The sequence below is a fragment of the Tamandua tetradactyla genome, chromosome 14, assembly GCF_023851605.1.
Source record: "Tamandua tetradactyla isolate mTamTet1 chromosome 14, mTamTet1.pri, whole genome shotgun sequence".
Taxonomy (NCBI): Eukaryota; Metazoa; Chordata; class Mammalia; order Pilosa; family Myrmecophagidae; genus Tamandua; species Tamandua tetradactyla.
Window position 1 is genome coordinate 66,777,734 of NC_135340.1, and position 14,081 is coordinate 66,791,814.

General features: G+C 37.1%; 1 protein-coding gene and 1 long non-coding RNA gene across 2 annotated transcripts in view; one reads left to right on the forward strand and one right to left on the reverse strand.

Annotated features, from left to right (window-relative positions):
• Nucleotides 1-9,680, forward strand: part of LOC143656122 (uncharacterized) — a 35,718-nt gene extending 26,038 nt beyond the window's left edge. Inside the window, exons 2-3 of the long non-coding RNA XR_013162402.1 lie at nt 7,974-8,181; nt 9,388-9,680. This is a non-coding gene — a long non-coding RNA (uncharacterized LOC143656122). The remainder of the gene's footprint in view (nt 1-7,973; nt 8,182-9,387) is intronic.
• LEO1 (LEO1 component of Paf1/RNA polymerase II complex) overlaps nt 2,559-14,081 on the reverse strand; it is a 50,597-nt gene continuing 39,074 nt past the window's right edge. Inside the window, exon 12 of the mRNA XM_077127906.1 lies at nt 2,559-2,850. Within this exon, the coding sequence (XP_076984021.1) occupies nt 2,746-2,850 (105 nt within the window). The 3' untranslated portion in view covers nt 2,559-2,745. The remainder of the gene's footprint in view (nt 2,851-14,081) is intronic.

Sequence of the window (14,081 nt, forward strand, 5' to 3'; positions counted from 1 at the left end):
TAGAGCCATGACCAGCTATACAAGCTAATACCAAATCCAAAATACATAAGTACACCCCTATCAAACAAGTTTAGCTGAAGAATCCACTTGCATACATATTCCCCAAACTTTTGCCTATACATATTAGCAAAGTCTTATAATTTAATTGGTGTACAAGCTATTTTGCCCTCAGTCAGACTTAGGGCTTGCTTCACTGAAGCCTAATAAGATCCTAGTTAGGGGCCTACTACTGGTAAAGAGGTGGGTTAGACCACACCCATTTGGGGGAGTCTTGAGGAGACTTGCTCCACGTGATATTATTACAATATTTTCAAGCAAGGAAAAACCAGTTTCCTCAGATACAAGGAAGCAAGCTGCTTCCTACAGGCAAGGGAGGCTCAAAGTAGCAAGGGAATTTAAGTTTTCAGCCTCATCTGAGTGCAGATATATTCATTTCTAGTTTCCTTCTCAATCAAAGCCCTTTCACATGAATGACTTGGAGAGGCCGTGAATCCAAGTGATGTTGTAGTTTTGCCACCACAAAATTAAATATGTTTTTCAGCTACCTCAACTCTGTGCTATAAGATATGAGATTCTTTCAGGTCTGTCAGGAAAGGTCACTGGTTCTCAGACTGTGTCCTGAGCTTGATGTTAACAGACCTATGCTTGTAATTTGCTTTCCGTAAGGGCTCCAGGACACTCAGAAGTATCCATTCCATGCTACACTCCTTATAGTCATTACTGCAGCTACTCGAGTCCTCTACCATATGGATAATCTGACTCACTATGATGGCACTGTGCTCCACGGATTGATTACCAGCCTCTTCAAATCCAAACTGATCCCCAAATCTCGTCTTTGAGGGTTTGCTTTCTGGATCACCCAGTCAGATTCTACATAGGAAACAGAAAACATACCAGTTGTCTGTAAATAGAATATTTAAAAAAATTGTAATTAGGTTTAAAATTGTTGATTAGGTTACTAAAAGTATAAAAAGAGAATGCTAAAGGATCAAAGAGGTAGAAAATGCATGGGGGCAATTTCCACTCCTAAGGAGGAGGGAACCAAGGAAAGAGGTTAGAATTATTAAAACTTAGAAACTTACAGGATGGACCTCAGGAGCTGAAACTCATACCTGAGGAGAAGCTGTCCCAGGTTTTGATGTCTCTGGAAGTGGAAATACAATGAAGCTGGTTCTCCAAGTGTTAGTAAAACTGCAAACCGCATTCAGCTGCTGCTGTAAGAACTGTCTCTGTTGAGGAGAAGTGTTGATGAGCCCCCTTACAGGAACTGCAAGTCAATAGGAAGACCCCAGAAAGTTTCATAAACAAGCAGGAAGGAGTAATCCCTTCTCTGTCATACAGGTTTCCAGTCTCCCTCTAGCTCGCCTTAACAGAGGGCACCTGGCACAGACCAAATGTGGATACAGAGTCTTTGACCCAGCAACATAAAGCGGGATACAAAAGAATGGATTTGGACCTGAGACAATAGCTTGGTAATTGACACACAACTGTCTACTAGAAGAACAAATTAGGTTGCCTATGAAAGGAGGGAGCCAGAATCAACACTCTTAGAAACCAGGCATAGAAGTTTCAATTTGATAAGCAAGGAAATAGCCAAGTACTGAAGATTTTTGAGTCAGGAAAGTGACAAAATGGTGATTTTTATGTCAAATTTCTTTCTCTGTCACTAGGCTTTGGGGCTAGGTCTCCCACAAACACCACCCCCAAACTAATAGCACCAGGAAGGAAATGAGGCAGAGGCTTCTAAGGGAAAGATTAGTGTGTGTGGAAGAGCACTGCTGCCAAGGCAAATAAGTGTGTGATGGTTTTAAAATATGTCCACAAATTCTTTGCCATTCCCATCAAGAGGAAGTCAAGCTCCCTTCCCTTTGAATATGGGCTCACATTAATGACTCATTTTTAACAAACAGAATTTAAGGGAAGTGATGCTGTGTGACCTTTGGTACTAGGTCATGAAAGATAAGATGAAATATAAAAATTTAAAAGGGTAATACAGCTTCCACCTGGCTCTTGTTGCAAGAATGCTCATCTTTGGAATTCAGCCACCAAGCAGTGAGAAAGCAGGGCCAGAAGTAGGATGATCCAAGTGAGACACTCACTTTGGGTGCAAAATTAAGGAGCACCAAAAAAACTCAGTGGTCAAGAAAATATTGTAATATAGTATTTTAAAAAATAAAATTAATGCCAAAAATCCACGATGAACAAAATGGTAACATTTTAAATAAAGGCAGGCACAATCTGACAGGGCTGGGATAGGTTGAGGCAAGGAGGCAATTGCAGGGTAAGTATTTAAAATTTTGATATTTTGTTCACCATAGATTTTTGGCATTAATTTTTATTTTTAAAAATTTATTTAAAAAAATTTATTAAAACAAAAAACAGAAGTGAAATATTTATCTTGATTACTGAGGCTTTTTTGGTACCACTTTAACTCCTGTGCCTGAAGAGTGTTTCACTTGCTTCACCTTCGTTCTGGCCCTGGCCAGGGGGATTCTTTGTGGGGATAGGAAGAAGGGGATGGTGCCAAAGCCAGAAATTCACCAAAATGTAACAGCGCAAACAGTTACCAAACAAATTTGTTTTGGAAAAAATAGATTTCTTAAATACAGCGATTTGCTTTTTAAAATTTTTTATTACAATTACACAAAAGCAAATTAATTCATCATTTCAATCAAAATAACTCATGTTTACATATTTATAAAAGAAACTATACAATATTTATAAAATGTTTTCACATTTTGTACTTCAGTCATCTTCTTCTTCCTCTTCATCACTGATCACATACTTCTTATGCTTTTTACTTGCTTTATCATCATCTTCTGCTTTTCTCTTTCCAGAAGGCTCACCCTCCTAAACAGATAATTTAAATTAAAAGAAATTGTTTTTAAGTCAACAGAGATCATTTCTAGGAAGTTTTACTAAAAGTAGCTGAGATGAATGACCCTCTGAATATCCAAAATAAAATAATAGTTTTCATAAGTACATTAACCAGGTGAATAAAACCAGTGATCCAGGTCATGCCAGGATTAGAGACATTTAAAATGACAACTTTTCAGAGTTAATTACAAATTAACTATAAAAAGCCCAACTTCAGGCGTAAGTGGATTGTGAGAGAAAGCTATGCAATTTTATCTCAGTCTCCACAGGAAAACCCTTGTACATGGAAAAGGGCATGCAGGAAACTGGAAATGGGGCTTGCCCTGGGAAGGAAAGGGTGGGAGGGAGACTGTTTTTTGTGTACAACCACTTGTCTTGTTGGAATATGTTTACCATGATCATGTAATTATTTAAGCTTTTTTCTCTGCTTCCAGAACATTTCACCTCTTTTCATGATCTAAATTTCTGTATTTTTAAGTCTGTCCATTTTTAAAAATATTTCTTGTTCTGGATAAACTAAATAATCATGAAGTTTTTGTTTTGTTTCGTTTTTTAAGAAAATGAAAAGCCTTCCATGTGCAAGTTTACCCTATTTAAAATCATGCTATATAATGTGCTAATAGAAAGAAGTAACTCAGGAAGTTATGTAAGAAACCATTTTTACAGAAAGAATTCAGGCATAATAACATCTAAATGATATAAATTATTGATTAAAATGAGGTGACAGAATATGACAATTCAGGATTGCCATTACCTAGCCTCCTCACAAAAAATTAAATAAAGTGAACAAATGGTCTGAAGGTTGAAGTTGGGGAAAGACACACAGCTATGCTTCTGGATGGAAAATGCAACTTGGCAGGCCTACTTTTTTTTATTGTGAAATATATATATGTAAAAAAGCAATACATTTCCAAGTACATTTCAATAAGCAGTTATAGAACAGATTTTAAAGTTTGGTATGGGTTCAGTTCCATGATTTTTTGTTTTTTCTTCTAGCGGCTCCAAGACACTAGAGACCAACAGAAATATCAATGTAATGATTCAGCAGTCATACTCATTTGTTAAATCCTATCTCCTCAGTTATATTCCTCCTTCCCTTTATTTTATTTTATTTTATTTTATTTTTTCATTTCATCCTGTTTATTGCCTGAGGGGCAGGCCTACATTTTTAATGATGGTCCCATAGCTGGCCCTCTGAGGGGCAAGAATACCATCCCATGTAGCGTTCACAATGTGACTGTGTGATTCTGAAAACCCTGTGTGTGATGCTCCTTTTTATCTATGGTATGGACTGATGAGTAAAACATATGGATTAAAAATAAATAAGTAAGAGGGGAATATGCCAGTTTGAAAGGATGTATGCACCCCAGAAAAGCCATGTTTTAATCCTAATTCCATTTGGTGAAGGCAGCTGGTTCTTCTAATGCCTATTCAGTACTATATGCCTGAAACTTTAATTAGATCATCTCCCTGGAAATGTGACTCAATCAAGAGTGGTTGCTAAACTGGATTAGGTAGAGATGTGTCTCCACCCATTTGGGTGGGTCTCGATTAGTTTACTGGAATCCTATAAAAGAGAAGGACAAGAGAGAAAGCCAGGAGATTCAGAGAGAGCATAGAATGCTTTAGCACCATGAAGCAGACAGTCCACCAGCCAGTGACCTTTGGCGATCAAGAAGGAAAATGCCTCCCTGGGAGGTTCATAAAACAGGAAGCCAGGAGAGAAACCTAGCAGATGACGCCGTGTTTGCCACATGCCCTTCCAGCCAAGAGAGAAATGCTGACTGTGTTCGCCACGTACCTTTCCACTTGGGAGAAAAACCCTGAACTTCATCAGCCTTCTTGAACCAAGGTATCCTTCCCTGGATGCCTTAGATTGGACATGTCTATAGACTTGTTTTAACTGGGACTTTTTCTCAGCCTTAGAACTGTAAACTAGCAACTTATTAAATTCCCTTTTTAAAAGCCATTCTGTTAATAAGCAAAAGGAAGAAGAAAAAGCCATTCCGTTTCTGGTATACTGCATTCTAGCAGCTAGCAAATTACAACAGGGAACAGATGTTAAAAAAAAAAATAGATGGATACATGGGGGAAAATGTACCGATTGCAAACTATGAACTATGGTTAATAATAATATTTTAATATTTTTTCATTAACAGTTAACAAATGTACCACACCAATACTAACAGTCAATGGGTGGGGGGGGGGGGCAGTGATAAGGGGTATGGGAGGATTTGGGTTTTATTTTTTATTTTTATTTCTTTTCTGCAGTAATGAAAATGTTCCAAAATTGATCATGGGGTTGTATGCATAACTAAGTGTTGATACTGTGAGCCAGTGATTGTGTACATCAGATGGTCTGGTGGTATGTGAGTGTATCTCAATAAAACTGTATTAAAAAAAAAAAAAGAATACCATCTCACACTTCTTTCCTATCTTATTATCCCAAGTGAAATCATATAGCCCTGAGATGCCACAGGAGAATGCAAAGGACAATGTTATGAATCCATAATATAATAATCCTAGAGAGACCCTTCTCCACCTAATTCTCAGCTGGTAGGAGCAAAGTTACCAAAAAAAGATAATACTGGAAGATGGATCCTATCCTCTGATATGACATGTGCCTCTTTAGACTTCCTAGGTACTTCTCTCCCAACCCCACATCAGCAAAGGCAGAGAGCACATTCAATCAGTACCATTACTCTTTTATTTTCCAGTGAAAAGTCTCATCTTAAACACTTCACATACAAGCGTTTTTGGTCAATCTTACCAGAGTAAAACTTAGTGAGCACAGTCTTTTCAACTCCAATATTCTTTAATGAGTTTAAATATGTGTAGATAAAGGAAAAATTGGCATGCTACACCTAAAAAGTACTTGAGCTAGTCCTAAAGGCCCCTAGACAGGGCGGGCCATGGTGGCTCAGCATGCAGAGTTCTCACCTATCATGCCGGAGACCCAGGTTCAATTCCCAGTGCCTGCCCACGCAAAAACAAAAATAAATAAAAGGCCCCTAGACAGAGTCTAGGAGCAGCCAGGACATGTGTGGATGAGAAGCTCCAGAATTCTTCTTAAGAAACCCTGCCAAGACTGACCTCCCCTGCAGTTAAAAGTAAGCACAGTAAAGCATAATAAAGGCATGCAACTCTACTGACTCAAGGACTTACAAAGTTAAGTAGAATCCTTCAGAATGACCTAATTTTGTGAAATTAGATATGCGGGATGCTGCCTTACTGAATTTAGCTAGAAAATACTCAATAAAATCCTGTATGTAAAAATACACAGTATAGTCTTCAGTAACTAGAACAATGTTTATAACTCAAGCAACCTTGAATTATTTTAAACCTAGAAACTTGTTGAAATAGCTTGATATAAAACAAAAACCTGAATAAATATAGTAAGTCACAAAAAGTTTGCAGAAAAGGAAATTATAGTCAAAGTTAAGAAAGATTTGATGGGTCTATCTATAAACTTTTTTTTTAAGCCTTAGTATCAAATAATAAATTGTTGCAAACTACCATTTCATTTTCTTTCTGTAACAAAGTTTCCTTGGATTATTGGTCTGCTTTTAGTAAAAGATCATAAGTTTTTTTCTGAATAATCAGTATAAAAGGCAGAAAGTCTGTTTTATCAGAAAAACTTCTTATAGTTTATGTTAACTTTATCATGTCCTTTGCTGTTTAAAAACATCAAGTGTTCTCAATTCTAAAAGAGCTAAGTCTTTTCCTTAATGTTAGTTAAATAAGAAACTGAATATTGTTTCAAACCTGACTTTTAACATTTTGCTTTCTCAAGGTCAAACCCCAGAAGAGTATCTTTTTATTCCAAACAGTTGCAAAGGGTTTGCTCTTTCACCTTGTAAAAATGAAGTGCTAAAAACAGTTAAGTTAATTTGATATATAAGTTGCATAAAAAATGTTTAGACTGTTCAGTGGCAGAATGCTCACCCTCCATGCAGGAGACCGGGGTTTAATTCCCGGACCATGCACCACCCCGTACCCCAAATTGTTTAGACCATGTTATGAAAATTAAAAGATTTTTTGGTTACTGATCTGCAAAATATTAAACAACAATATAGTGCCGCTGGTTACAGTTTTAGTTACTTTAAAGATATTATGTCATAACTGACAAATTTTCTTGTCAGTTACATTGTTTTACTCTCAAAGTGCATGTGTCAGCTACAGGTCAGAACTTCATCTTCAACAAAGTGACTTTTAAAAAGAAGCATTTTAAAAAGAAGGCAAATATATAAATTATATTCCTCCCATTAACTAGCATAATCATTGTAAAAACGTAAAGAAGAAACTGAACCTCTGTTTTAACTGAAGTGCTTACATGTTTAAACCTGGCTCCTGGTACTGTGCATAGTGTCTCCCTATCTAATTTATTGGCTAGACTCATTTCTGTTGTCCCTAAAACTATAAAAAGTACCAGCCACATCACATGGACATGCTCCAGAAGTAGATAAGAACATGTTGTTACTGAAAACACTTATTACTACAGACACCTTTAGTACTGGAAAAAGACTCAGTCACTTTAGCTCTTCAGTGGATACTGCCTCCAGACTAGCTCTATTGACAGAGGTGCGGTGATGGCAGAAGGTGCTGTGAGACAGTCCAATGGAACCCTGGAGCCCAATGAACTGTTTTCCAGAGGACCAATGATGCTGAGCTATAACAACTATACAAAGAACATACATTCTGGGGCTATAACTGCCAAAGTAAACCTAAAAAGACACAATCAGCATTGAAGCCTGCTCTTAGGAAGGGGATAGCACATATAGTATTATAAGCTTAGTACCCAATGAAATTAAGAAAAAAACTTTTCCTGGGTTTCTAGGCCCAGTAAGCATATCTGAAGTGACCAGGTGTTAGCACCTAGACAGGGACACATTTTCTGGCAAGTCAAGTGACTTTCTCCTCTGGAGGAAGCAAGAATGATCCTCTCTTTGGTCAGCACTGAAGAAGATTACTCAACTGAATTGTGGTAACAAGACTCAGGTAGGTGCTGCCCTCTGACAAATGACAGCACTGGGTTTTACTTCGAAGACTTGCTTTCTCATTCCTGAAATTATTCATTTTTCTTTTCTGTCCTCTAGCCTTCCCAGCTGATGACCATATCAATACTCTATTAAAAATAGAGAAAATAAAGAGAAGCCATCAATGTAGCAGATGGGAGGCTGCACTGGGCTACAGAAGATGGTGACCTCCACAGGAGTTAAGTTCCTCGAAATTTTCTCTTGTTGGAAGAACTTGAAAAAGGACAAAAAGGAACAGGCAATGGCACCGTTAGCTGGGGCCCAGGAGGTATGAAGATAAGACACTCACAGGGGACAGGCTCGGGCCACTGAGCATAAATTATGGAACCAGAACATAGAGCCTGAAAGTAGAACGTGGACCTAAATACCCAGAAGCTCCTCCATCAGTTAGATTTGTAACAAAAATTAATATGAATGGAATAAATAATTCCCATGGACTGGTGGATACATGAGCATATGAGTGTTAACAAAATGGCAAAATTCACAGAACATTAAAATTATAATTCACAGAACATTAAAATTATACTTTAAGAGCTAAGATATCTAATGATGGACAAAGAAAATATGAGGTTTCCACAGCCACCAGAAGGACAAACATACAACAACTGATTTTAGTGGATCTCAAAACCTGTCTTAAATCAACTTCTACTCATGTTAATGCCTTGATTAAGGTGCTCAGTGCAGAACACACACACATTAAGTAAAAGAATTTCAGCTGGTAAACATCACCCGGACATTCGTAAGAATATATTTAATATGTGTATACTCATTAGGTTTTCAGGTTACAGGAGGAAAAATGAAGCACCATTTTTTTTTCTCTTATCAAGGCACTCTCATTTAAGCATAAACCTGGAGTACTCAAAGTAGAATTCAGGTTTACAAAATGAAGGTATGGCAACAAGTGTCACTTTGCTGTGGGAGGCTATGTGTGTCTGAAAACTAATTTCAAGAATGAAAAACATAGATTGGCATGCAAAAGAAAAAGAAAAAAACTTGTTCATTAATTAGTATTAAGTGCTGCACATATACACTAGATAAATATGACAATCTCTTTAATATTAAATCATATGCAATATTGTATCTGTGGGTTTATGTCCAGAACATATTCAAGATTAATATAAAAACTTCACCCTTGCTAAGCAGGAAGCAATTACAGAAGATTGGACCTTTGCCCACTTTCCCTTTACAGAAAATGCTCATATGATCCCACTTCTTAATAAGAAAATAGTACATAAAGGGGAGGGGGGGTGTGTTTGATAGCTGGATAGATAAAAAATACTCAATATAATCCTTTAGCTAAAAATGCTTAGTATAATCTTCAGTAACTAGAAAAATGTTGTAACACAAGTAACCTTGAGTTATTTTAAGCTTAAAATCTGTTGCTGAAATAGCCTGTTGTTAATTTAATCTCAAAAATTTACTCTCTGCTCCTTTTCTTTTACAGTAATAAAATCCTACCTTGCTCTGCTTGCAGGAATGAAACATCATGTGAATTAATGTCAGCAATTTCCTCCCTTTGAAGAACAAGATGAAAAGCCCAAATAGTCAACAACAAGAAGGGCCTAGAAAGTAATAGGATTATTTTTTCTCCTCTATTGTTTTTTCTTTCTTTTTCCTTTTTTCCCCTCTCTCTTTTATTTTCTTCTGGATTCTGCCCATTTCTTTGTCTATTTGGGGTTATAAAAGCCCAAACTACCTTCACACTCTGAACTGGTCTTAGACAATTTTTCCTCCAGTTCCTTATATGTATATTTGTAATAAATTCATCTTCTCACCAAGACAAAGACACTTATCTCTCTGTTCGATAAGGGATCCAGTAGGCCTAACTATTAAGGACCATATTTTCTGGTGGAAACAGAACTCTAGGTAAGGCAGGGTTGCCAAGGGATAAAGGGGGATTCCAAGAGGAAAAGCTTGTATAGCAAAGAGAGAAGCAGAGAAGAACTAGTCCATTGGTCAGCACCTTCTAAGTAATTTTCAGTAGAGAAGAATTTCTTCTCCTAAGAAAGCTGAGGATTGGTCTTGATACCTTTACTTTCCATTGTTTCCATCAGTTTCTCTCAACTAGAGCTCTTCCCTTTTCCCAGGCCCCTGGAGAACAGCATACTACCACACAGCTTCTCCTTCTACCCAATTTTCTATCTTTAGGTATATTAGGTTTCCTAAAGTTTTTACTGCTTGCAAAAATAAGGATGAAAAGCTCTCCTTTATAGTTTTCTCCTTCTTCACTGTAAGACACTGTCAAGGAAGGAAAACTAGCACTTTCTGTTCAGTTACCAATCATTATGCTACCCACTTTCACATCTATTATTTACTATAATATAACAACTTTATAGGCAGCAAGCATAAACCTCAATACTACGCGACAGTGGAAAAGAGAAGCACCAAAACCCAATAACAAGGGTTATTCACATCCTTTTCACCATAACAAGGAATGCACTGGTGATAATGGTGGTTCTCTGGTGTGGTGTTTGAAAATTCCCAGTACCTCCAAAGGCATATCCAGGCTCATGGTGTTTGGTTGGAGTTTAACATAAAAAATAAAGAGAGGGAACTAGAAAAGAAATGATCCCTTTCCCCCTCTCTTACACTGTAGGGTCATGGTCAGGACTTGAATTAGTGAAAGATGAGGAGTTAGTGGCATGGATTAGGTGGAGAGGGAAGATAGAGAGTAATCCCTATACCAGACAGCTAAGAGACCATTCACAAGAAATATGTTTAGGTTAGGCAGTTTTAGGTTTGCACCTGCCCAGCCTAGAAGAAGTTTATATAATGGATCACGTTTTTTTAAATCACATTTCTGAGAATACTAATAATAAACCAACCAGAAGACCCATGGCATTTCTCAATTTTTAGTCACCTTTTCTGTTTGCCAAGAAATAAAACAGCATCTGCTTAGATGATGACACCCATTTGCTAACAAGTCAACACATTATAAATGCATCATTAAGATGTTTCCTCATCTAATTTACAATAAATACACTGCAGAATAACTTAACAGTTTCTAACCAGTTGTATTCCACAGCATACCACTTGCAAGACTTATTGGGAGATATTAAAATGTTGTAATTTTGAACAAGATTTGCACAAGAGAAAAGAGCTCATGGAAACTCAGTTTATGAAAGGTCAAAATGATCAAAATACTTTGCAATAGTGGATAACAGGAATATAACATGTATTTCCTGCACTATCGTAGAACAATCCTTTCAACAACCCTACCTCTGAAAAGAAATAACAATGCTGGGTAAAATATAAACAAATTAATGCAATGGCAAGAAAATAAGGCAAGCTGTAGGAAAAAAATGAAATGAAAGCAAGCACACAGAGACATAAGCAGAACACTAAAGCATGCCTTCTCCTTGTGGACATTTACCAAACTATGTGAATGTGGGCTTTGGTTTTAATGCTTGTAGGGTGTAGGGAACAGGAGACAAAGGCCAGGGTCCCAAGGTGAGCAGATTAACAGCAGACCTACACAGATAAAACTGAGACTACACGTTCAGTGTAAAGGAGAGAAGAAACAAGCTCAGTCCTATTTCTCTAAAAAGGGAGTGAGCAAACTATTTTTGTAAAAGCCAGATAATACATGTTTTAGGTTTTACCAGCCACAAGGTTTCTGCTACAACTACTCAACTCTTATTGTAGCCGGAAAACAGCTAAAAACAATACGTAAATGAGTGGAAGTGGTTAGGTCTGAAGAAAACAGGTGGCAGGCCAGATTAAGTCAGAAGGACATAATTTGTCAATCCCTGTTCTAAACAACTGCAAAGATAATTACCAATCTCAAATATCTGAATTCACTGGTAGGTAATTAAAAACAAAATTTTTTAGTCTAGTGATGAATATCCTCCACCTGTCATCCAGGAGACCAGGGTTCAATTTCCCACCCTTTTTTGTTTGGTGTGGGAATAAAACTGCTTCAAAACTTTCCATGAAAACTCACAACCACAAGCCAGCTCATATTTCCCAGGTAATTACCAAAAAAAAAAAAGTGATTCCAAGAATACAATTACAGTTTAAAGTGGTCCCAGGTTGCTGCTGATGGATGCTCCCAAGTCCCCTGGCAGAGGAAATATAAATTGTCTTTGGAAAAATACATTAATATAGGTCTCAAAAATTCCCCTTGATACAAACTCAGTAAATCGATTAATTAATCAAAGAACACAGAGAAATAAGGCACCATGAGATAAAGCCAGCAGAAAAAACAGGCTGTAAAATCAGACATGTGAAGACTTCAGACATTGGAATTATTAGAAATAAAACATTATATATATTTTTAAAATATTTAAAGGGATAAAAGGAGGAATTAAAATTTTGATAAGGGGCGGTGCAATGGTGGCTTAGTGGCAGAATTCTCGCCTGCCATGCTGGAGACCTGGGTTCGATTCCTGGTGCCTGCCCAAGTTAAAAAAAAAAAATTTTTGATAAGAGGCATGACTTGATTTGAAAAGAAACAAACAGAACCTCTAGAGATGAAAAATTAAACTAAAGTAAAAACTCAAGAGAGATTAACAATATATTAGATGCAGCTGAAGAAAGAAGCAGTGAAGTAGAAATTGGATCTGAAGAAATATCCCAGAATTCACAGAGACAAACACATGAAAAGTATGAAAGTCAGTTTAAGAGTCATGGAGGCTATAATGAAAAGTAATATATGCATATAGTCAGTTTTTGAAGGAACGAGAGAACAAATGGTACAGAAGAAATATCAGAAGTATGACAGAAGTTTGAGAGATATTTGGAACTGATGAAAAATACCAATCCAGAGCCAGGAAATCCAACAAATCCCAAGCAGAACAAATAGAAATACAAAGAGACACACCAAAATAAAATTCCAGAGCATCCTTAAGGTGGATGTGACCAAGAAGACAAGGCTTCCTCTACTCTCAGCTCCCAATCAAGGGATATGGTATCCCACTGGAAGGGGCAGGCATTTCTCATCCCGTCCAAATTGAAATGGCTAAATTACTAGTGAGTGCAGCTGTGAAAACCAGAGGCTACCACCACCTCCCCTGTCTTAGCACAGAGATCAGTGACTCAGAGATTTTGTCCAGGAGAAGAAGCAGTCTATATCTAAGAAAAAAAAAGAAAAAGAAGAAGAGTACCAAAGGTCTCCCCAAAGGAACTGGCTTTGCTTGAAATACAGTGTGAGGAAGTTCAAGACTAAAGGCACCCTTGATAAATAACAGCTCTGAATTAAGAGCAACAAGCTAAATCACAGGCCAGTTAGTTCACCAGAGAAAATGAGGGAAAGAGACAGCTAAGAGCCATTCTATTGTCAGAACAAACTTCAAAGACTGGCCCCAAAAATTACCTCTGCCCAAATTTAATTGGATCAAAGAGGGGTAATTTATGCCCTAGGGAATTGTCAAAAAGAAGAGCACAATTAGTTGATGTTAGTAGAGCCAGAAAGCTGGGTGTGATACCAAATGAGGGAAACAACTTAATGGAGTAACCCTGCTAAAACCACTGCCATCCCAGGGTGACTGTGCACAATCAAACCTGTACCCTCTAAGGAATAACATCAAAGGCTTCACACTGTGGGGGAAAAGCCCAGCAGTCACCAAAAAAATAAATTAGCAAATAATAACAAAAACAAGCCCTGGAGACAGGGAAGGAGAAATAACATCCACAGTTGCTACACTATACTACATAAGTTGTCTGGTTTTCAACAAAAAATTATAAGATGTGCAATGAAACAAGCAAATACAACCCATACACAAGGAAAAAGAAGCAGGCTACAGAACCGGCTTTTGAGAGTGACCAGTCATTGGATTTAATAGACAAAGACTTTGAAGTAGTCATTATAAATATGTCTTAAAAAATAAAGAAAACCATTCTTAAAGAAGTAATGGAAGGTATGATAACAATGTCTTAGTAAATGGAGAATATCATTAAAGAGAAAATTATTTTTCAAAAAACACAGGTAGGTCAGTGCTGGAATTCTCACCAGCCATGCAGGAGACTTGTGTTTGATTTCTGGTCCATGCACTCAAGAAAAAAAAAAAATTCAACAGACGGTGCTGCAAAAACGGGATATTCACATAACGGGATATTCATTTCAAAAGAATGAAATGTGACCCTGACAATACAGCATACAAATTTAAAAAATAAATAAAATTGTAGAGTTGAAAAATATAGTAACTGAAATGAAAAAACTAGAGGGGC